Below are 22,054 nucleotides of genomic sequence, written 5' to 3'. Positions count from 1 at the left end.
CTCACCTAGTTGTGACAGGTGTAGAACATCAGTCAGTGCATGCTGTTTGGTTCCTCTCTTCATTAACGGGTTTTTGGTGTAGAATATTTGACTGGTACTCTAAAGCCTATAAAAATCTTATTCAGCCTGATGCAAGATGAGCCGTTTTGGCTTTTCACAGACAATCAAGTATCTTCTGGACCTGAAGAATCAGGTCTGGCAGTGATCAGGCCTGGGTTGCGGCTAGTGAAACTGAACCCCCAAGAAAGATTATGTTAATTAGTCAGAAGATTACGTAGCCAGCTTGATTTGTATAGCTTTTTATCAATTAATATCTACGCTTAATTAAATCATGTTTAGTAACCTGTTTGTTGTTTTTACTCAGGCGAAGCATGTCTGATGTTAAAAACTACTTTAGAGATCTGAAATATTTGAGTCATTAAAAAAAGTGAGAACAGAAGAAACCTGTGAGGCATAAATACAGTTAAAGTTAATGTGCCGAACGACACCTAAATCTCTCAATGAGAAAACACACACTGATGGCCTGCATAGTAAACCAGCTTTTAGCATGTGTAATGAATGTAAAAGTCCTCTGAATCTGATTTGGGGATTTTCAACATGAGATTCATTTAAGCATTTAGGCCAATTCTCATTTTGACACGGTCTTTCATTTCCTGGTGCCTAATCTCATTTTTACTATTTTTGTCGACTTAATATGCCTGATCAGGGATATAATCATCAGATGAATACAAGCTCTGTGCAAGATAATAAGATGACTCTGAGGTGTGCCTAATGTTGTGAGGGCCTGATATAAACTGTGCATGTCCTTACTCTGCGTATGTATGGTGCTCCATGAATTTCTCTACATGTTGCATTTGCAACCACCTCATTGTATTTTATTGGGATTTTATTTGATAGATCAACACAAAGTTGTGCATAATTGTGAAGTGGAAGACAAAGAATGTGACTGCTACAGAGTCTTGCTACAGATTTGACATGAATTTAGATCTGAACTTGGACTGTTCCTTCTGAAGAAAATCCCCAGTGCTTGTTGGTGCCACCACCGCGTTTTACAGTGGAGATAACTCTGTTTCGCCACAAATAGCATTTTGCACGTAAGCCAAGAAGGTACATTTTGATCTCATCTGACCAGACATCCTTCCTCCACGTGTTTGCTGCATCCCCTACCTGGCATGTGACAAACTAAATGGGACTTCTACTGGCCTTCTTTTGCCACACATTTGTGAAGTGCATCCTGACATGGCTGGTGTGTTCGCTGGTCTTCATGATGCCATTTGTTTGTTTTTTATGTTCTCTAACAAACTTGTAAGGCTACAGAGAACATATTTATGTTCTATTATACAAGTGTTATTGAAAGAAAGCCATAAGAAGTTAATTGGAAGTTTGCCACAAGCCATGTGCCTACCCTTTACCTGCAGAAGTCACAGCAAACATGTAGAAGAAGGTGTTCTGGTCAGATCAGGCTAAAATTGAACTACTTTACATAGATGCAACAAAATGACTGACTGAAATCTAACCATCTAACCTGAACACACTATCTCTATGGTCTCCATAATGCTGTGGGTCATGCTTTTCTTCAGCAGAGTGGAAATTCAAACCTGTTTAAGGGTCTGTGGCATAACTAAAAACATTTATGTTCACAGATGATCTCCATCAAATCTGACTGAACTTGATTAATTTTACAAAGAAGGTGCAAACATTTTAGTCTCTTGATGTACAAAGCTGGTAGTGATAGAAACATGGTTCTACAAGGCCTTGACTAGGGCTAGAATACAAATGTACGCAACACATTTAAAATTATTTGTAAAAATGTTTTTCTACTACACACTTATGCTTTACTTTGCGTTTGTTCATCATATAGAGTCCCAATAAAATTAATTAAAATGTTCTAATTTGAGGTTGTGACAAGTCCAAGGAGTCAGTACCTTTTTAAAGCACTGTATGTGCGCTTTGTGTTATGTTTCAGGACATATAAACATGGATTACCCACATTTTATGTTGTTTTTTTAAACTAATTTACAGAAAGTAGTCAGCCTCAATATGCAGAATCTTTTTGTATTTTGCAAACCATAACAACGATTTCTGTACATGCAGTCATTCAGGAGGGCAGAGGAGGAGGTTGGAGCTTTCCTTGGTCTTTGACTAAACAGACAGTTGAAAAATGTGTTTTCTCTCTGCAGGGCTGCATCTTTTAAACGGGAACTCTGAATGACTGTTCATGTACTCACCAGTGTGTGGCAGACTGGGTCACCCTGCCGTTGTCACTGGCATTGTTTGTTTGTGGGAGAGTTTGTGCAGTTGAATGGAGGAGAAAACGTGATTAAGGTTTAAAAAGACAAAGGGAGACTTTCTTTTGCATTGCACAGCTAATTGGTACCATTTTGCAGATACATATACACTACAATTTTACATGTGTACATCATGCATAATCTCCAGCACTCCATGCTATTGAACCACAATAAAGCCAGATAATGTATTACAACAATTACTACAAGCAGTAATCATCATAATTTAATTGCATGTACTGCTTATTACTATATCAAAGCAAGAAACTGCAGCATTATTTTATATTTGTGCATTTCAGTCAGACTCCCATGGTGTCTCTGGAAAAAGTGTGACATGTGAAACCAGGGGCGGACCGTCTGTATCTCCTCCTCCTTTGCTGGCACACACACTGTGGAAGTGGATGTGTGTGTGTGAGCGTGGTAGGGGCGCTGTGCAGAGCTGTGCTGTCTGGTGACAGTTCAGTAAGCAGCTGAAATCCTCTGCTGCGGCAGTATGGACAGCCTTAACTTCCACCGGGATGTTCTCTGACAGAAACTTTCGATGCTTTCAAGTCTCTTTTAGCTCAGTGTGTGTGCATGAGAGGGCATGCGTGTGGCTGCAGAACAATGGCTCTAAACAGAGTATCTCAACTGTGCCATGAAATCACCAGGCTGTGGCTGCAGCTGAAGATGATAACAGGTAGAGTTCTGGTTTCTGTTACCCCTGACAGCTGGCAGATGAGTCTATCTTGTGTTGAAATAGGTTTTGTGATGACCAGTAAGACTGTGGAAATTCAGCAGGTGATTTTTCTGCATCTTTCTATGCAGTTTAGATGGAGATTTATTGCACATTTCCTGTTTATAATCTTAATCCTGTCTTTTTTTTCATGTCCATTTATAGAATGTTGACTCGACTTGGTGCATTTAGGAGAATTTAGATTTTTAAAGGTACACTGATGAAAACAGGAACCAGTCTGAGTCTAACTAAATTAGGTAAAGCCTCAAAATGTATTCTAATTTACTAGGCTTACCTTTTATGTATGTGTTATCAGACTCAATTTTCTTCTGACTTGCAGTTGTTGGCTTCTGTGAGTCCAAAACAAAGTCTTAATGTACAATGATTTGGTTTCTTCCCGTCTGATTCAACTCTCACCAATTAAATCTGTGACCTGAAGTTCTTGTTTCATGTACTTTTCTTATAGCCATGTGCCTAATTTCGTCAGCTATGGCTCTAATTGGGCCAAAGTGAACCGGAGGGCAAGTTATGCTTATAGGGCGGAGCTGCTTTGTCATTATGTGTTATCTCTGTGGTCCTTCATCAGGTTCATGACTTGATCATGTTTTGTTTCAAAAGAAGATGCTAATCAGCCAAATGGTGACTTTGACACTGAAACGGCATGTTGTTGGCTAAAGTGCCTTGCAAAACTTTCTCCTTTTGTCACGTTAAAACCACAAATTTCAATGTTTTTAGTAGAATTGTATGTGAACGATCAACTCAAATTAGCACATAACCTAAGGAGAAGGAAAATGATTCATGGTTTTAATTTATTTTTACAAACAAAAATCTGAAAAGTGTGACATGCATGTATTCCCCCTCCCAAGCCAATCCGTTGAACCATCTTTTGCTGGAGTTAGAGCTACAAGGCTTTTTGAGAACATTTCTATCAGTGCTGCACATCTAGAGTTTAAAATTCTTGTCCGTTCTTCTTTGCAAAGAAGCTCAAGCTCAATCAGAATGGATGGAGAGCTTCAGTGAACATCAGTTTTGAAGTCTCGCCATAGATTCTCACGTCTGGACTTTGACTAGGCCATTTATATGTTTTAATCTGCATTGTCACTCTGGCTTTTTAGGGTTGTTGTCCTACTGTAAGGTAACCCTCCATCCAAGTGTCAAGCCTTTTGCAGCTTTTAAGAGGTTTTCTTTCAGGATCATCCTGTATTTAGCTGCATCCATCCTCCCATCAACTCGGACCAGATTGCCTGTCCTTGCAGAATAAAAGCATCCCCACAGCATGATGTAGCCCCTTCTTAATATATGGATGCTGGGTTCAGGGTAATGTGCAACATGTAGCATTTTGCTTTTAAGGGGCTGACCTTTGGTCTCAAATGACCAAAGCACCTTCCTCCATATGTGTGCAGTGTCCCCTATCTGGCAAATGTGAAAAATGGCAAAAGGACTTCTTGTGGTCTTCTGTCAACAATAGCTTTCTTCTTGTCACTCTTCCATTAAGGCCAGATTTGTTTAAATTAGTTTTCATCACTGAACTAACAGAATTATTGTGACCCAACTTTGTTTTCCACATTGATTTTGTCTCGCTGCACAAAGATGCTTTTCCTGCTGCATTCTGTCCTTGGGTCATATGAGCTCGCTCCATCCTCAGTACAGTGCTCTGAGCAGCACGCTGACAGCATGTTAATCACATTCATCCCATTAATACTGTGTGTTTCCTCTTGTCAGTTGGGGCACAGCCCTTTTTCAGCCTTTGAATGTCAACACCTCCTCCCCCTTCTTTCCACTGTCTTGTGTGCTCATTGGGTGACTGTGTTGTTTTATTCGCCTGTTTGTGTTTGCTTTGGTGAGAAATATCAGCAGACCCATGAGCCGCTGTGTTTTTAATAATCCATGGAGATTTTGTCAGGCTTGTCTTGGCTCTCTGTTGGCTTTTACAGGCGTGTTTAGTTTGGTGTTTGTTCTGCTGGCAGATGGGCAGAGGCGAGTTAACTTGTGAGCCAACATAAACCCTGCTCACACACAAAAACACAACAACAAAGTGACTCCCTTTTCCTTCGTCTGCGTTTCGCAATTGAGGGATTATCTCTGCTTCCAGAAGTTGCTGTGCATCGGCATCTCAAATACCTCAGAAGAACTAATTTAATGTTAAATTTGTTCTTTGCATTGAATATTTGGCAGCGACATGAACACAAGAGCAAATTAATACACCAAAAGAAAAGCTAAATGAATCTTTCATGATCCCTGAGGGAGGAGGCAAAAGCACAACAATTCAAATAAATTGATTAATTAATGAGGGAACATGTGTATTATGTTAAAACAAATTAAACTCATTTAAAGTTGGATAACGTGGTAAGATATACCTAATCATACCCTGTTCATTTGACTGTTAGTCATTTCATTATTTTATTTTAAGGTTAGGGGTTATCTTTTTATGCAGTGTATTTTATTTTAGGTTTTAGTTTGTATCACGAATCAGTATTAATCCCAGAGAAGAGTATCAGTCCTCCTTGAAGTAGTTAGTTGGATTCTCCCTAAGGCAATTATTTTTACATGTTATCACCAGAAACGCTGAAAATCTTGAGAAAAGACATGGCTTTTAAATCCCTCTGTAGGGTGCTGGCTTGCTAAGTCTTCAAGGTACAAGACACAGATCTCAAATATCTGTCCTCATCTTCAATGGCTAAACCGACGTTCACTTTAGTAACTTATATTTGAACCGGAAACTTTGCTATCTCCACTTTTGTGTTGAGGGCGACCATTATGTTGTGCGTTCATGCCCAAATTTGGCGTTTCAGGCATGACGCCATCACTCTTGGCAACTTTTGGCTGTTGTCTTGGCTGTCTTGTGTTAGCTGTTTTACATGTTTCTCAATCTTGAACATGAAAGTAAATGTAACTCATATAAGCAGCAAAGCCAAACTCAACAAAAAAGACAAATCTGAAAAAACAATGATAAATATTTGCCCTGTATATTGCTTTACTGTCATCCTATTTTGAAAGTTGGTTTTGTAAGTTGCTTTGGCCCAAAAAATCATTGTTGATGGGTGTCAAACATTTACATCCCACCAAGAGTTACCCATAAATATTCAGAAGTCCCACGTTAAGTTGACATAAATGAAAATGGGATGGGTATCTCAGCTATCTAAAGAAGACGAAATATATTTTTTTTCATGGAATAAACAAGATCCACCCTTGTTTCCCACAGTGTCGATTGTTTCTAACTTTAAAAATTGCTCAGTTTGTGTGTGACTTGTATCCATTTCCAGAATTGTGAAGATCAGCACACATCTGCTCTGCTTGAGTGGCATGTTCTCTGGTGTTTCCCATTTTCTAAACTGGCTAGGAAAACTTAGCTTCTATTTTACACCATATTAATAACCCAGTGAAAGAGGAAGTGACAGATGATTGATCACTAATTACGTGTCTAGACATTCAAAAAAGAGAAACCTGCCAAAAATAAATGCATGAGTTACGTTTATTTATATCTTCAGATATGGTTTCCATTGTAACATCTAACTGTATAAAGAACAGCAGTGTTTGTGGAATAAGTAGTTATTTTTCTGCAGATATGTGCTTTCTTCCAGGGCAAGTAAAAACACAGCCCAGCAGGATTACTTGCTCACTGCCTAACTCTGTCTCTTACCCTCTTTGTATGTCATTTCTGTTTTTTTATCCTCCCCCAGCTGCCTTTCTAAGGGTTCATGGTCTTTGTTCTGTGTAGTGTAATAACTGGTAGCTATGGCCAGAGGCAGCTAAAAAGAGGCTTCTGTCATACTTGCTGGCTTTGCTCTTTGTAGAGCTATTACTGTAATGGTAGAGAAAGAGGAAAGGAGGGGATGAAGATTTAAACCCACAGAACTGCAAGCATATGTACGCTTTGTAGTCCAGTGATTTGGGAGTTCCTTTGAGCCATAAATAATCATGTGGGATCACAAGCCTGTGTTGTGTATTGCCTGCAGGGCAGGTGGAGTTTTATAATATCTTGTACAAAAGTTTGTGGCTTCTGGGTGGAGGAAGACATGAGGTATTTAGTGGCTTTTAGACCTGCTTTCTAAAATTCGTCTTAATGATTGTTAGATTTTTTTTGCCCTATGCTTATATTTTTATTCCTAGATTTTTTTTTTCCATTTTCTTTCTTCAAAATTAAAGTTCCCATTTTAATATGACTGTAATATTTTCATGTTGACTGATCTATTGTGGCCCACCAAAGCTGTATTTGAGGGTTACTATTGTGACTGGCACCCTTTGACTTGATTTAATCATTTAAAAACATTTTCTTTACAGAGATGTTTGTCCTTGCTTGTTGTTGCGATTATTATAATTATAATTTGTGTTTTATTTGTGCATTCTGTTTTGTAGAACCACAAACACCCGTAACTGGTACCTGAATCAGCCTATTAAAGTAATCGTAAACCATCACCTGGCCTGATCATTGACTTGGGGGTCATACAGGCATTTAACCAGTATACACTCTACTCAGCGCTCCTGTGGTTCCTATTAATATTACAGCATCACAGCATTTTTCAAAGTTAAGTCATGGGTTTTGATTTTGGTGTGCCCCCCCTGTGAGAGATTTCTGGGGGCGCCACTGGCGTGAGCTAAGTTTCTTAGCCGTGGTGTAAAGTGTTTTGTGTCATCTTCACCCTCGCTTTGCATTTTTCCTTCCCTTATATTGAGTTTTTCCGGTAGGGACATTTTGATTGTTTGTTAGGTGAGGAGAAATCTATTCTCTTTAACTGTTTCTTTAAATGTTAGATGATTTATATTGCAAAAGTGCTCATGACATCCATTCTGTGTCACTGAATCCTCACGTCAGTTCCAACTATTCCCTTTAGAAATAACGTTTCTGTCAGGAACATTATTCCTGTCTACAACCATAAGGACTAACAAGGCTTCAAGATGGTTCAAATACTGATGCTTCTTTATCATCCATACGTGCAAGGGTTTTTTGTTACAAAATGTGACTCAAAAGGCTCTTACACCTTAAGAAACAATGGAAAGGCAGACAGTGATTTATGTTTGTTTTATACTTTCATGATTTTTAGGTTTTTTGGTTCTAAAATATGTTTTAAAGGGGAGTTCAGACTGGTCCAGTTTAAGGGGTTATTCATTTAAAAGAAAAAGTTTACTTTTGTCCAAATTTAATTTATGGCCTGTGTAAATAATGGTAAAGTGGGGAAAAAGTAATGGATCATCAGCATTAAGGTAAAATTTATGTTCACTGTGACCTCTCCAAATGCCCTTAGTGTGCTCAGAGCAGTAAAAGAATAAAGTCCATGCCGAAATGCATTTGTTGAAAAGTCTTGCAGAGTGTCAGAGATTTTGTTCCTCTTCATGCATGCAGGTTTAAGCTAATGAGACCAAGAGGGAACTTGTTTTGTTCAAAAAGCGCTCATTACCATATAACTACAAGTTGACCAACGCCAGAGCACAATTAACAGCAATATTGAGCCATCCAGCATAAAGCAGATGCTGAATTTTGTTTATTGCTCAATGCAGATTGAAAAATAACCCTTTATTTGTTTGTACTATCTGTAAATGACAACATTGGAAGCCCACTAATTTGTAGGTTTTGAAAATGGTTTGTGCTTCAGTTGCTTACAACCTGTCTTAAGCCACACTAATTCAAGGTTTGGGTGTGGGGATGGGTACATTCCAGGCCGCTTCTGGTCCTGTGACCCAGTTGTTGTTTAGCCCTGTGCATGTGTGTACGTCAGCCGCTGGCCTGTGTGCTCCAGACAATGAACAGCAGGGACAGATGGAGCTTTGGTAAACCCAGACTGTAATGCCAAATAATAAAGCTTGGATTCCCTCACACACACATGCAAACATGCATGCAGATGATCTGGTGGATCGCAGCTTTTCTTTTTGTAAAAACTCCCAGCTGGCCACGTCTCTGTCGATATTTGATGCCAACAGGGTGACTTTTAACTTTCTATTATGTATTCACCAGAAATGAAGTGTACGCTCAATGTAACATTGCTACCTAAGGTCCGTTCATGCTGTATGTCTCAGGTTGTTCCTGCTTGCCCAGCACCTCTGTGTCCAGCCACGCCAAGCTTGTTTTTATAGGATAACTCCCAGGCAGGGGTCCTGCGTGTCCGTTCACATGTGTTTAAGCGAACTTCAGATGACTTCCCGGCTTCCTGCGGCTTTGAACTTTGACCGGTCACCAGCGGCGTTGGCTGTCAACAACAGCGGAGCAGCCGGGGGCTGTCTTTGAACTGCTGGCGTGTGTTTAGCAGTGAAAAACCTGTAGGAACATGACTTCTGCACAGAGGAGGAGGCTGTATGAGAATAATGGAGATAATACCGATCTGTCTTTATAGGTTTCTGCTGAGAAGTTTCCTTCCTTCCACCTCTAAGATAACCAAGGTTTGATTTGTTTCACTAATTCAGATCATATAAAGTAGCATCATGATGACAAAGAAATTCATTCATGGAGTTGGAGTTGAAGGGCTTGTAACAATGCCTGAAATTAAGCCTTTAACTGGAAATATCTTACTGGAAACAGATGTTTATTGATGCAACAATGTGTCACATGCCTGAAACAGCAAAACACTTTTAAAGTTTTTAAATGTGACAAACATTTGGAGTACTTTTGGGTAAAAAACACCCCAGCTACATAACTGCTGCTGAGGATTAGATACATGTCAGAAAATTAGAATATTATCAAAAAATTCATTTATCTCAGCAAATAGGTTCAGAAAGTGAATCCCTGCAGATCTTGTAGGAGCTGCTGAGGATGATGTTCTTAGTTGTTGAAAAGCACATGTACGCAGATTTTCGTACCAGTAAATACAAAATCCCATTAAAACAACTTAATTGAGAAATAGTTCAAATAGGTCTCTACAAGTTGAAGCAACATTGACAACCTTTTCTCCAATTGCTGTCAATCTTCTGAGAAGTTTGTCAACATTTTCCAATCTAGGAAATAAATGACGGAAGAAATGCTACAGTTGTTGGAAAGTGTTGTGCTTCTCCTGACCCCCTCTCTGCAGACGGATCACATCCAAAGTATCAGCTACCTCCAGGCCAACACATTAAATATGTAGGCACGTTCAAAGAAACCCTGTCCTCCATTTCATCTCACTGAGATAAGATCACCTTAGCCCTTTCATACCTCCCCAGCCCGACTCTTCCCTGTCCTTTCACCCCTCTAAATCCATGGCTTGGTCTGTGCAATAAGCATAGATTCATCTGGAGGGGCTTAAACAGTGCAGCTTTATTGAAATGTGTTGCCCTCTAATGCTGAATCTAAATATTAAACAGAGTTCCTATGTGTAGCTGATGTTTACTTGGTGCTGAGATAACTAGTTTAGATGCCACAAAGCAAGACGATCTCTTTAAAGAATTAAATGTTGACCAATTTATTGTAATATTCAGTCTCAATATAAAAGTTGTTGGTGTTAGTTGTCTCATGGCTCAGCTAAGACCCAGAAAAAATTATGAATGAAGTGTGGAAGGGATGTCAGAGTCTGGGGGAAGGGAACAAGAAGGCAGGGGGGAAATTCTTTCTAGCCCCCCATAATCACTATTTGTGTTTGGCAGCATTGGCCCACTTCTGCTTTGTGTATATATGTGTGTGTGTGTTGTTTGGTGGGTAAAAGGGCTCACTTGCAGGCTGTAGTTTAATTTCATTCAGTCCACCAAGGACAAAGCACCGTTTTCGGGTTGCAGCAGCACTGAAAAGCTGCCCGACGCCTGAATGTCTAATGGATTTGCATCGTTCACCACTGTAGCACAGGAGCCGTGTTTGCTGTGCAGCTTGTTTTAGCTTAATCAAATCATTTCCCTCCCATTTAAATAACATGTTGTCACCCACACCAAGCTGATAGCTAAAATGATTTTTTTATTAAGTAGTGGCTGATTGAGTTTCTGTTGTTGTTGATATTGCTAAATAAAGCTAATTGAGCAAAGATTTGTAAAAATATAAGTATAGATATTTTCAACAAACTGTCACTCTGAAATAAAAAGTTCATTTTACATTTAGTTCAACTGTTTTAATAAAAAAAATCTTAATTTCATTTGGTTGCTTTATATTTGCCAAAAGATATTTACGTGTTGAATAAAAGTTCACTTTAAATCAAAATTGGTGATAATCCATAGTGTAAAAATCACAAAAATTCCCCATTTTTTATTTATAAAGTAGTTTTAATATAAGCTCCGGAGCGGGTCAACCCGAAAGCCTGGACGCAATTTATGGCCATTGTCCCTCAGTAGAGCGAGGTAGAGCAGAGCGGAGACGTGCGGTGCTGAGACTGTGAACGGAGGGAAAAGAGGGAAATGATTCCATCTAGGAAGGAAACACAGATAAACACAGAAGCACGGGGCCAGGGGTACTTTCTATGGAGAGAATAATAAAAGGACTCAAATTTAATTGCAGCAAATGCTTCATCAGTGATTTCCGTTGGGAATAAAACACAGCTAAACGCAGAAGCACTGGGCCAGGGGTACTTTCTATGGAAAATAAAATAAGAGAACTTGCTGTGAATAGTAGCTCAATCTATAAATCTGGTTAAAAAGGAAACGCAGCTGTATTGTTGCATTAATGGCATCATTCAGCTTTAAGTTTTTCATGTTAAGACTGTTAATTTATCACTGTGGCTTGCAATTGCTGCATGGCAGCTTCAGGATCTTTTTTGCTCCCACATTTTGCATGCACACACACACTCACTCACTCACACACACACACACACAGAAATATATCTGAAGTCAAAGACTAATGTTACGTGTCAGGCTGTGATCCAGAGCTGGAGTGCTGGCCAGATCTGACAGCTGCTACAGCGAGCTCACAACACACTGAAACACACTCTGCTACAAGTGACACTTTCTCACACACAGGCTGCCTACTATAGATCATATGTCCTCTGATACTGAACATACTGTGTTGAAACAATCATTTACCACCTTTCCCTTTTGACTCCTCGTGCTTTACAAGTACGATTTCAAAATCTAAACCCAGACATCCAGTCTTCAAAGCATAGCCTTTCCTTTCCTTTTACTCTTTGATTTCCATGTAGGAGAAACTGTTTCTGCTTAAGACTCTCTTGTCACAGCTTCATCAAGTTGATCAGCCTTAGAGACACATAAACTGCAACTCTAATCTGCTTAAAACATTGTATCCACCGGCCTCTGGACTTTCACATTGTCCTTTATTTTTATATTTGTTTTTTCTGTGCTTCACAGCTTCTTCCGCCGATCTATCTTTTTCTAATACAAAAACTTTTTGGTATCCTATCAAAGTTTGTTGTTGTAAACCTCACTTCCACTTGCGTAGTCAGGGTAAAAGGGTAACCATCCTCTGTGTGAGTTTGGACTGCATAATAGACTTGGAGTGTGTAGAATGAGTCAGTCTAGTCAGTGTGTGCTGACCCATATGGATATGTAGTATTACTGAAGACCTAAGCTCTTAATCTGACTGGTTTCCTCATCATATGGATCAGGGTTATACATTTTCAAGATGAAATAAAAAGACATGGATGTCTTTCCTTTTTACTGTAAGAACTATAATAGAGATAAAATAGTTGCTAGTTTGACTGAAGACTCTGAGGCTTATTTAACTTTGATAACTGAAGGTTATACACCCCTTTTCCCACATTACAACCATAAACTTCTTTGTATTTTACTGGTACTTAGTTTGCTAAACTAACACAAAGTAGTTAGTAAGGAAAATAATACATCGTATTCAGCATTTTGTTTTTTTTAATAATCTAATTTATGTGACATACAGATGGATTCAACCCCCTTAAGTAAATATTTTGTCAAACCATCTTTCCCTGGAGTTGCATCTGCATCCAAGAGTTATGAACTTGTATTTTACATGCTAATATAATATTTAGCCAGTTGTACAGAGTCTCATGGGAGCAGATGCTCACATTGCCCAATTTGCTAAAGGTCACAGAGTGATGGAAGCACACATGTGAAAGAGAGAAGAAAATAGGGATATATCACAACTGATATCACCATTGTAAGATTTTCTTACATTGCGTAGCTCCAGTCTGGACTCCCTCCCTGCCTTCAGCAGGCTCCTAAATAGCTAAATAGAACCAGGATGCAGAAACAGCTCTTTAGTTTGTTAGTTTTAATAGGCAGGTCATGAAGTATTGCTCAGTTCAGTGATTCATGCAAAAAATGTTCTCGGTATGATATAACTGTAATCATCAGTGCCTTACGCTTAAATCTGTGGGCAGATTTAAAATGTGAACAGTTTGTTTGGTTTGCACTTATGTGGTAATTACTGTCGTTCACTGCCAGCTCCACCATTGTGCCTGCAAACCTCCCTGCTCTGTCAGCGCCAGCCTTCGTCTGCATGCACACACCCCTCAGAGACGTTCTCAGTTTTCATTCACAGATGCACACATGATTGTGCACAGTTGGCATTGTAGGGTCAAACACATGGGAGCCGACTGGAGGCGGGGGGAGGCTTTTTCTCTGGCTCTATATATCTGTGCGGGCTCAATGAGATTACTGTAATCTGTCTTGCCCAGGGAAGACAGGAAATGCAAATGCTGTATTTATCATCCTCTTCCTACCTCACTTTCACCTTCCTTCCCTTTCCTTCGGTCCGCTCTCTGCCCATATTTCCTCCTTAAATTAAAAGTGCATTTTCATCTATGAGAACTATACTTTTTAGTCTATAGATCAAAAAGCTTAGCAACCTATGAAATAAATAAGACATTCATTTGTGAAAACTGTAAATAACTCAATATCTTAAACCTTGCCCTTGAAAGGAAGTTGTTTTCTTTATGGTGACTTTTCTTCTATTTTTGCTTGTTTATCTGTCTAGATGACATCCTGCAGAAGGGAGATGGTCCTCTGTTAGCGGCTCAAATTGGCTCTGAACTCCAGAAACAGTTCGCCATCCTGCCAGGTTGGTTTGATTCACTCCTTGGATCTTCCTTTTAGAAAACTGCAACCTTTAATTTAGCACCTTTAATCACTGGGGGGAAAACACCCCAGACTTATTGGTACCCCCGCCTGGTAATACTTTCTACAATGTGTTTTAAGCCAAGCAGGACACCACTTAGTCTTCTCCTATGATGTTCTATAAGATTGGAGCACACAGAGAGGGATCTTTGACTGCATACAGTCTAATAATTGTCCTTTGGAAGAGATTGAGGCCCACAGCATTACAGATCCTCCACCATGCTTAACAGTTGGCTTTATTTGCTTTTCTGCATATTTGTCTCAAAGCTCAATCTTAGTCTCATGTGGTAAAAACCCACTTTCAATAGCCTTTAGCAAACTCCACGTTTAGGTCGGCGATGGTTGGTCTAAAACAACAATCTCCTGGTGTTCCTCCCAAACAACCAGATGGTATGCAGACGGCTTCTAATGGTTGGTAGACACCAAAATGCCACTCTTTGTTAACCTGATGAGGTCCAACACAGATTTATCATTTACATTCTAATATTAGCGCCAAGTGTTGTAAAAGGTGCTACAAGAAAGGCCTTGTTCTTTAGTTGGTTAAGTCTGTGGTTGTTGTATCCAGCCAGTGTCTGTGTGTTTGAGTTTGTGTTTATTTTACCCGGTTTGGTCCTTGTTTCCTTCTGTTGACCGCAGCCTAGCTTGCACCTGTTTCTTGTTTCTCCTAATTACCTGGTCTTGTTTTTCATTGATTCTCCCTGCATTTCCTGTTTGTATTTAAGTTCCTTAGTTGCTTTTGTTCCCCGCTGTGTCCCGCTGTGTCTTTGTTCCTGGTCGTACCTGGTCATGCACCCTATGTCCTGGCCTGGTTCTGGTTTCCCTGCCTGGTCTGTGAGTGAAGAACAATATATCTCGGACTTACCGTTATTCATCTGACTCCTGGCGTCTCCTTCTCTGCACTTTCGTCCTACCCAAAACCGCACTTCATGACAGTGGTTTTATGTGGTGAAATGAAGTGCATAACCTTAAGTTGCTTCCAGAATGCATTGGTGCATAGCTGATTAGATACCCAATATGGTTTCTCTTCTAAACGTGGATTCCTTTTACATATATATTTTCATTTTCTATGTGCACACAGTTCATCTGGCCTCTGATTCCAACCATCAGTGGTTTCTGATCTTCAGTGCTAAATAAGTGGGGTGTATTTTGTTCCCATGCAGTTTGTGAAAGAAATAGGAATTAAGAAATTGGACAAAAACAATGAGGAGCCCGTTGCAGGATGAGGTGGTGAGTCAAGGCACTTGGAAAAAGCAGATTTAAAACAACTTAAACGGAGAAACATCCTGACAAACAGCTTCGTGAAGAAAGAAAACAAGAAAAAGAAAGCTCGTTTCAGACATCTCTGCAGGAGAAGTTTAATGTTTCTAATGACCAGCCGACCAGAAAAGAAACAAACACAATCATAATCAAACAGAGAAACACACGAAATAGAAACTTACACACAAATACATTCTTGGGGGGCCTGTTTTGGGTTGCCATGATGATCGCGGCTGCCTGGTGAATAATTTACTGTGGTGATGATGTGCTGTGTAATCTGACCCTCTGGGGAAACCAAAGGCCTGCTCTTTGGATGTGGGCCCATTTTCCTTTAACATATAACGTATTTTATTGGGACCTTTTATAGATCATGGTGCATAATTATGGAGTGGATGGGGAAAGATGCATAACCTTCAAAAAAACTCATTGCATTTGGATTCATTTCATTACAATGATACCTCTAAATAAAATCCAGTGTAATCAGCTGCCTTTAGATATCACCTGAATCTGTTCACAGGACAGAGTGGCAAGAAGAAAGCTATTACTGAAAGAAACAACCCAACAAACTGTTGAAGGAAGCTTTCTGGTCAAATGAGACCAGGAATTAACCTTTTGGCCAACACAAAATGCTGTGTGTGGTGAAATCAAACACTGCACACCTCCGTGAACACACCATCCGCATGGTAAAGCATGCTGGTGGGAGCATTGCTTTATCTGGAGGCTTTTCTTCAGCTGTGACAGGAAAGCTAAGCTGAAGGCAGTTGGTGGCACAGCGTTTTATTTAAGGGTATCTCTGTAAAGGGGGCTGAATACTGACAACATAATGCACCACCTTGTGTTGTCTTCTCAAAATCCTAATACAGTACATTGTTTGTGGTCGTAATGTGAAGAAATGTGCAAACATTCATGGCTTTTAGATACTTTTTTGATCACAGTTCATCTAATTCCAAGATAATCCAGTTGAGTCTCATTAGAACCAGTTATCAAGGCGGTTTAAGAAGTCAATAATGTCCATCCAGCTGTCTGCAGGTCATTAGCAAAAATCAGTTAGACTGTGAGCTCTTTCCCTGACACTCTGCCCTGACCTGTGTGTTCCCAGGGGGCCGCGGGATCAACGGCCACCCCGTCATCTTCCTCCCAGAGTTCCCAGCGTTCGGCGAGCTGCCGGAAGCGGAGCTCCAGAATGTGCTCCACTACCTCACAAGTGTCCCCAGGTTAGTGTTCCTGCTTGTTCTCAGAAGGGGAGTGCTGTGTAGTACCGCGTGGTGCCAACAGGTGCCACTACAACACTAAAGCCATGACAAGGATAACATGGGATAACGAGACTGAAATAAATTATTTTAAAGACAATGAATTGTTATAAGAGAATAAGGAATTCATAAAAGAAGGTTTTGGGATTTGCTTTTAAGGCCTCAATTATTTCTTTAAATAAAATGAAGTCACAATTATCACCGATCTCTCATTTCCTGCCTCATTTATTACCATTTATCCTCCCCTTTCTGCCCCTTTTCCTTTACTGAGTTCTGCACTCCCCTATTTCAGTTTTACGCATAAAAAGGAAAGAGATTCATTTGTTTATCAACATAAATGAGCTGTAAATGCATCTCTTTTTTTTTGTCTGTGCATGATCACCTTTCATATATAACCACCCCCCACCACCCGCACACACCCTCTTGAGTCCCTTCCCTCTCTCCTCTTCTTCACTCCAAGCTCTGATTGGATGTGGGAATGCAGAGCATGGCTGTAATTGGCCGGGAGGCTCCGAGATGGCTGGTGAAGGAGCAGAGAAGAGGAGGAGGAGGGAAATGCTCTGCAAGGATGGGGACGGCCACCTCTCTCTGTCTAAAAAACTGTGGATGAGCTCACAATAAAGAAGATTTAAGGAGGACTGGATGATAATCATGGAGTATTGAGGATTTTTTTCCCTTTTACCCTGAAATATTTGGATTTTTCACATTGCCTTTTTCTGTGGATTTGGATATTTTTACCAGCAGAGATGGACTAAGGATTTGCTGCTGCAGCATCCACCCGGTACATCCTCTGAGTATCTCTGTGTGCATGAGAGCTGGCCGAAGATGACAGCCGGATAGTTCACCTCTGCAGTGTTAGTATGTTGTCAGAACACCGCATTCACCGTCATTGCTTGTGTGTAGAGGTGTCAGGGTGCATGTCATGTTCAACAGGATCGCTGATGAAAATGCGGCATTGTCACATACACGCACGCGTGCACACACTCAGGAACATTAGCTTAATGAGGCTGCTACATATGGTCCTGCCTGTGGATTGAATGGCCAGATTTGCTACCTCTCACACAACAGCGCATTAATGCGGTGCCAAAAAGGTTGCCATGGTAATCAGGATGGTTGCTCACAATCGTCGGGGATGAGAACTGATGCCTGCAGGCTCTGAGGTTTTAACCTTTACCTGGACCCATTCCGACTGTCTAGATGTGTCTTGGTCTAAAAGCAAAAATAGACCCTGAAGGGCCACAGTTTTCTTACACATGTATAAATGCATGTATGTAAAAAAAAGAATCTCTTTTCTGACCCGGTATTTTTCTAGTTTCCCATGTTCCTTTTTTTTCCTGATGTTTCCATCATTTAGGATCACCACAGCTATCCTGCTGCTTATCAATGATCACAATTTATGGTTGGTTGACCATTACCATTTTATCCATGGAAGTCACACAGGATCTTATCTCGGTTATTTTCCACCACCGTTGGAAATTATTTCCACGTTGATCTAGGGCTCTCCAGTTCGTATTCATCACAGATGTTTCTCTACACTATATCGGCTACTTGGTTATGGCTTTCCATGTACTCCTTTCCTGCCAGTATCTTATACCCTGCTGTGAGATGCTGGATTGTTTCTGGGACCTCTTTGAGCAACCTGCATCTGGGATCTTAGCTGGTGTGGTAGATCTGGGCCTGTATTGCTCTGGTGCTCAGGGCCTGCTCCTATGCTACCATGATCAGTTCTTCTGTGCTGTCCTTCAGACGTGCCCTCTCCAGCCATTGGTAGGATTGGTAGGATTCCAAATCAACCACCTCAGCTATCTATCGGTCATACATCCCATGGAGGGGTTTTACCTCCCATGATAACTCCTCCAGCTCCTTCTTTTCCAGTTTACCTCTGAGGCATCCACTAAGAACTTCCTCCATTGGGGCCATCTTCTTGATGATTTCTTGGAGCTTGGGTGTTTTCATCTTGGATATTTTTCAATATTTGATCTGCTGATCATCAAGAAGATTCTGATCCCAGGCCAGTTGTTTCGTGGATCGTTAAAAATTATGCTTGACATCACAGTACATGCAGCTCCACCTTAGCAACAGAGTTATGGTTAAAATTGCTCCAACACAAGGTTTGCAATAATGTATGAAGTCCTGCAGCGAGCATGCATCAACATGCAGCTTTGAGGTCCACCTTCTTGGCTTCACGGTGTGCTTAAACACTTAGCAGAAGTTGACTCACACACTGCACACCCTGTTCTTATCTAGCAGCCACACGAATGCAGCAAAATGCCTTTTTCCCTGTGATAACATTGCCTCTCTCCTGCAGCGTCACAGCGTCTGGTGTGGGCTTCATCCTGATCATCGACAGACGGCTGGACCGATGGGCCGCCGTCAGAGCCACCCTGCTTCGCATCGCAGTAAGATCCTGTCCTTTTTGTTTCTGTGCTTGTGACTAAGGGAGAAAGTGTTGCTGATGAAGCTGCTCTCGTGGCCACAAATGGCTGTTTTGGGCCGTGCTGTTGGTGTACATGATTTAATACTTGTTTTTATGCTGATCTGTCGGTGCAGTTGCTTCTGTCAGCTGTCTGCGGGTATAATTTGGTGTGTCACCACTGAGAATAATGGATGTTTTAGGCTAATTTAGTTGCACTTTACAGTATATACCCTGCTTCACTGCTGCTACTTATTCATGAACTGTATGTTGAAAAGGTACGTGCTGGGAGTCAGGTAATCTCTCTGCATCTTTCTGGATGTTGAATTGAGGTGGGAAGTTAAAAATAGCGTAAAATGGTGGAGAGGGCGGTGGAGTGTCTCACAACATGGAAATAAAGTGTGCTCAGACACACTCCTGTTGGAGCAGAAACAGTTGTAATCCACACACCTTTGGTCATTAGACTAATCCTATTAGTCTAATACAGGAAAGGGACACTTTTTGTTTTTGTTTAATGTTTTTAATTGGGGCTCATTGGCCTACCAATTGGTTTTGCCCTATTTAACACAATGATAATATTAACTGGTTATATTGATTGATCTTTCTTAGGGAGAACACTATGCTTTCTGTTAAAGTAGTTCCTGCAGTATTGTAAACTTAGGATGGAGTACTTTTTTAGTAATACTACAGGAGAGAGGGTAGAGACAGTTTGTTGGTTGCCTTTTTAATAACTATTGAGCTTTATTTTGGGTTTTATTTTTACTTAGTTACTTTAATATAGATGTTCAAAATGTTCATTTGGTACAAATGTCTTGAATTATCTCGGGTGCGCTCCATATGAATCTTATTCTCCGCCAGCTTGAGGACAAAGCTTCACCTCCCCTTACACATCTGTTGTCTGGATGCTCACTCTGTCTGATACCGATTAACTCGCCCAATATGTGCAAATCTATGCAAATGCATGCTAATTGGACACTAATTACCATCCAGTCTAATCGCCCTGTTTGAGGAAACATTATTCCCATAGTGGCAATAAGCCATTATGAGACCCTTCCTGAAGTAACTGTACCTGTAGAAACACATCTGCGCACTTAAGATGCAAACATGGCCAAGAAACAGACCATTATCACAGTCTGCTGGTTCATTGCATCCCTTTTTATAGGGCTTTGATGGGTTGTCGGCTTTATTTATGGGAAGAATCAATATTCCCTCCTACTGCAGGTTATTGTCAAAGCTGGAGCAAAATATGCAAAGAATTAGGAATGAAACGATTACCTTTTTGAATAATGATTATGTCAAACTTTCTGACAGTTAATATTATAGCTCAAAATGAAAATTAGCATCAAAACTGCACAGAAACCCGATTTTAAAAGGCCCACATTGTTTTGATTGTTCACTAGAAGCAGCATCTCAGATTTGCGTAGATTTCTCATCTACGAAATATCACCAAGAGTTCGATTTGACCCCATTTGAACTATGAGGAAGGCCTTTTGGAGATGTTTTTACCTTCACAACATGCAGTAAACAACATGAATAGTCCTCTGCTCCCAGTTGCTACTAGCAGTCTAGTGGTCAGTGCAACCGAATGCTTGCAATCTTGAGAAAGGTTTGGTTTAACTTCGTACGAACGCGATCACTTGAAGGAAATACTTACAATTTCCTTCAGGTTGTCTCGTTCATGTGCATCAGACGTACATATACAGTGATCAGGTAGATGGATATCTGGCTGTCTACTGTCCTGACAAAACTGAATTAAATGTTGATATGTTCATGTCGCCAACAATAAAAATATACGTGTGCTCAGATTCTCTGATAAATTACTTTATAAAACTAAGTTTAGCGAAGTATTCTTTCTCATTCTCATGTAAAATATAAATATTTAATATCAGAAACACCTTGTTCTTATAAACCACCTTTATTGCTACATACCAGTCCACATCTAAAATATCATAAGGCTTTTTTGTCTGAAGCCCTTCTGTAGATGAATTTAGACAGTTTCCTGCAAAGCCTCACAATAAGAGTCTTAAGCATATATATATATATATTGTCACTAAATCTCTGCAGGGTGTAGAAATACCAACTTCAGTTTTGATGAGTCTATGTATTTCAGATTTGGATCTAGAGGTGATGTGATGCAGACTCATTTAAAGACGGTGAAATAGCCCTTTAGTTTAGCACCAATAGGAAGCACTGAAACAGATGCGGACAATAGTTACTCGTGGTGTTCTCACAGTGCTTATACATTTTTTGTCCTGTCTGTCAAGGCCTGATAAACTCAATTAAATTCAAAAAGGCTTTATTAATCATAAAGTGAAATAAAAAGATTAAATAATTTTGGAGTCTTCCTCAAGGCTTTTATAAAAGAGCGATGAGCTAAAATGTTCAGACTTGTTCTGGTTTGGCTTTTTGTCACATTTAAAGTTTTCAAATCATTATATGAGATCAGACAAAGATAACTTGGCTGAATGAAACAAGCAGTTTTAAAATGTGGATTTAATTTATTAAGGTAAAAAAATCACCATCCATTCTAACCTGTCTGTGGGTAAAACTAAGTGCCCCTCTTGTCAACTCCTAAATGAACTGAAATCAACCACATTTTTGAAAAGCTGAGTTCAATTTCATAAGCCGCACCCAGGCCTGATCCCCGCCAGACCTCTAAATTAGGAAATCACTTAAATTGAACCTTTCTGACAACACGAAGTAGGCTGAAAGATCTTAAAAAGCAACACATCATGCCCCAACCTAAATTTAAGAAACAAAGATCAAAAAAATCATGAAATTAACAGTAATATTCTCCAGAGCACATGACTTTGGGCTGACTGAATGTCACTATCTGATTAGCGTTAGTATGATTTATTAAAGAGGCAAAGAGGAGATTGATACTGCACTCTCACCGCTGACATAGACCGCCCCTGGTGACCACAGGTTTGAACAAAAACAGATGTTCTTTCTCCAACCAGAAGCAGCAAAATCCACCTTGCAGTGGTGCTTTGAACACGTTAAATCGCTTATTATTTCTATTCAACTAAAGGTCAAGATAGGGACACTAAGTGTGACTGTTTCCTTGCAGGGTACAGTTACCTCTCACAATATCCTCCCTCTGTTTTACTATTTCTACTCAGCCTCTGTTCTCTTTTTTAAATAAAACCAGAAAAGGTTGTAGATAGTGGTATTGATGACGCTGGGATTATTTATGTCTCCCACTGGG

At 40.1% G+C, this 22,054-nt stretch overlaps 1 protein-coding gene across 10 annotated transcripts in view; it reads left to right on the top strand.

Annotated features, from left to right (window-relative positions):
- The window catches only part of mcf2la (mcf.2 cell line derived transforming sequence-like a), a 63,845-nt gene that overhangs the window by 22,486 nt on the left and 19,305 nt on the right, over nt 1–22,054 (top strand). For 5 of the 10 annotated variants that reach the window (XM_047355402.1, XM_047355401.1, XM_047355400.1 and 2 more), the window contains exons 1-4: nt 2,739–2,964; nt 13,787–13,870; nt 16,283–16,397; nt 18,742–18,832. In XM_047355402.1, coding sequence (XP_047211358.1) covers nt 2,862–2,964; nt 13,787–13,870; nt 16,283–16,397; nt 18,742–18,832 — 393 coding nt within the window. In that variant the 5' untranslated portion in view covers nt 2,739–2,861. Of the gene's footprint in view, nt 1–2,738; nt 2,965–13,786; nt 13,871–16,282; nt 16,398–16,978; nt 17,292–18,741; nt 18,833–22,054 lie in introns of those variants that run through there. The other 5 variants (XM_047355397.1, XM_047355396.1, XM_047355399.1 and 2 more) reach the window with 4 other exon arrangements.

Source organism: Girardinichthys multiradiatus, chromosome 24, assembly GCF_021462225.1.
Source record: "Girardinichthys multiradiatus isolate DD_20200921_A chromosome 24, DD_fGirMul_XY1, whole genome shotgun sequence".
NCBI lineage: Eukaryota > Metazoa > Chordata > Actinopteri > Cyprinodontiformes > Goodeidae > Girardinichthys > Girardinichthys multiradiatus.
This window is presented reverse-complemented; position numbering and strand designations above follow the sequence as displayed.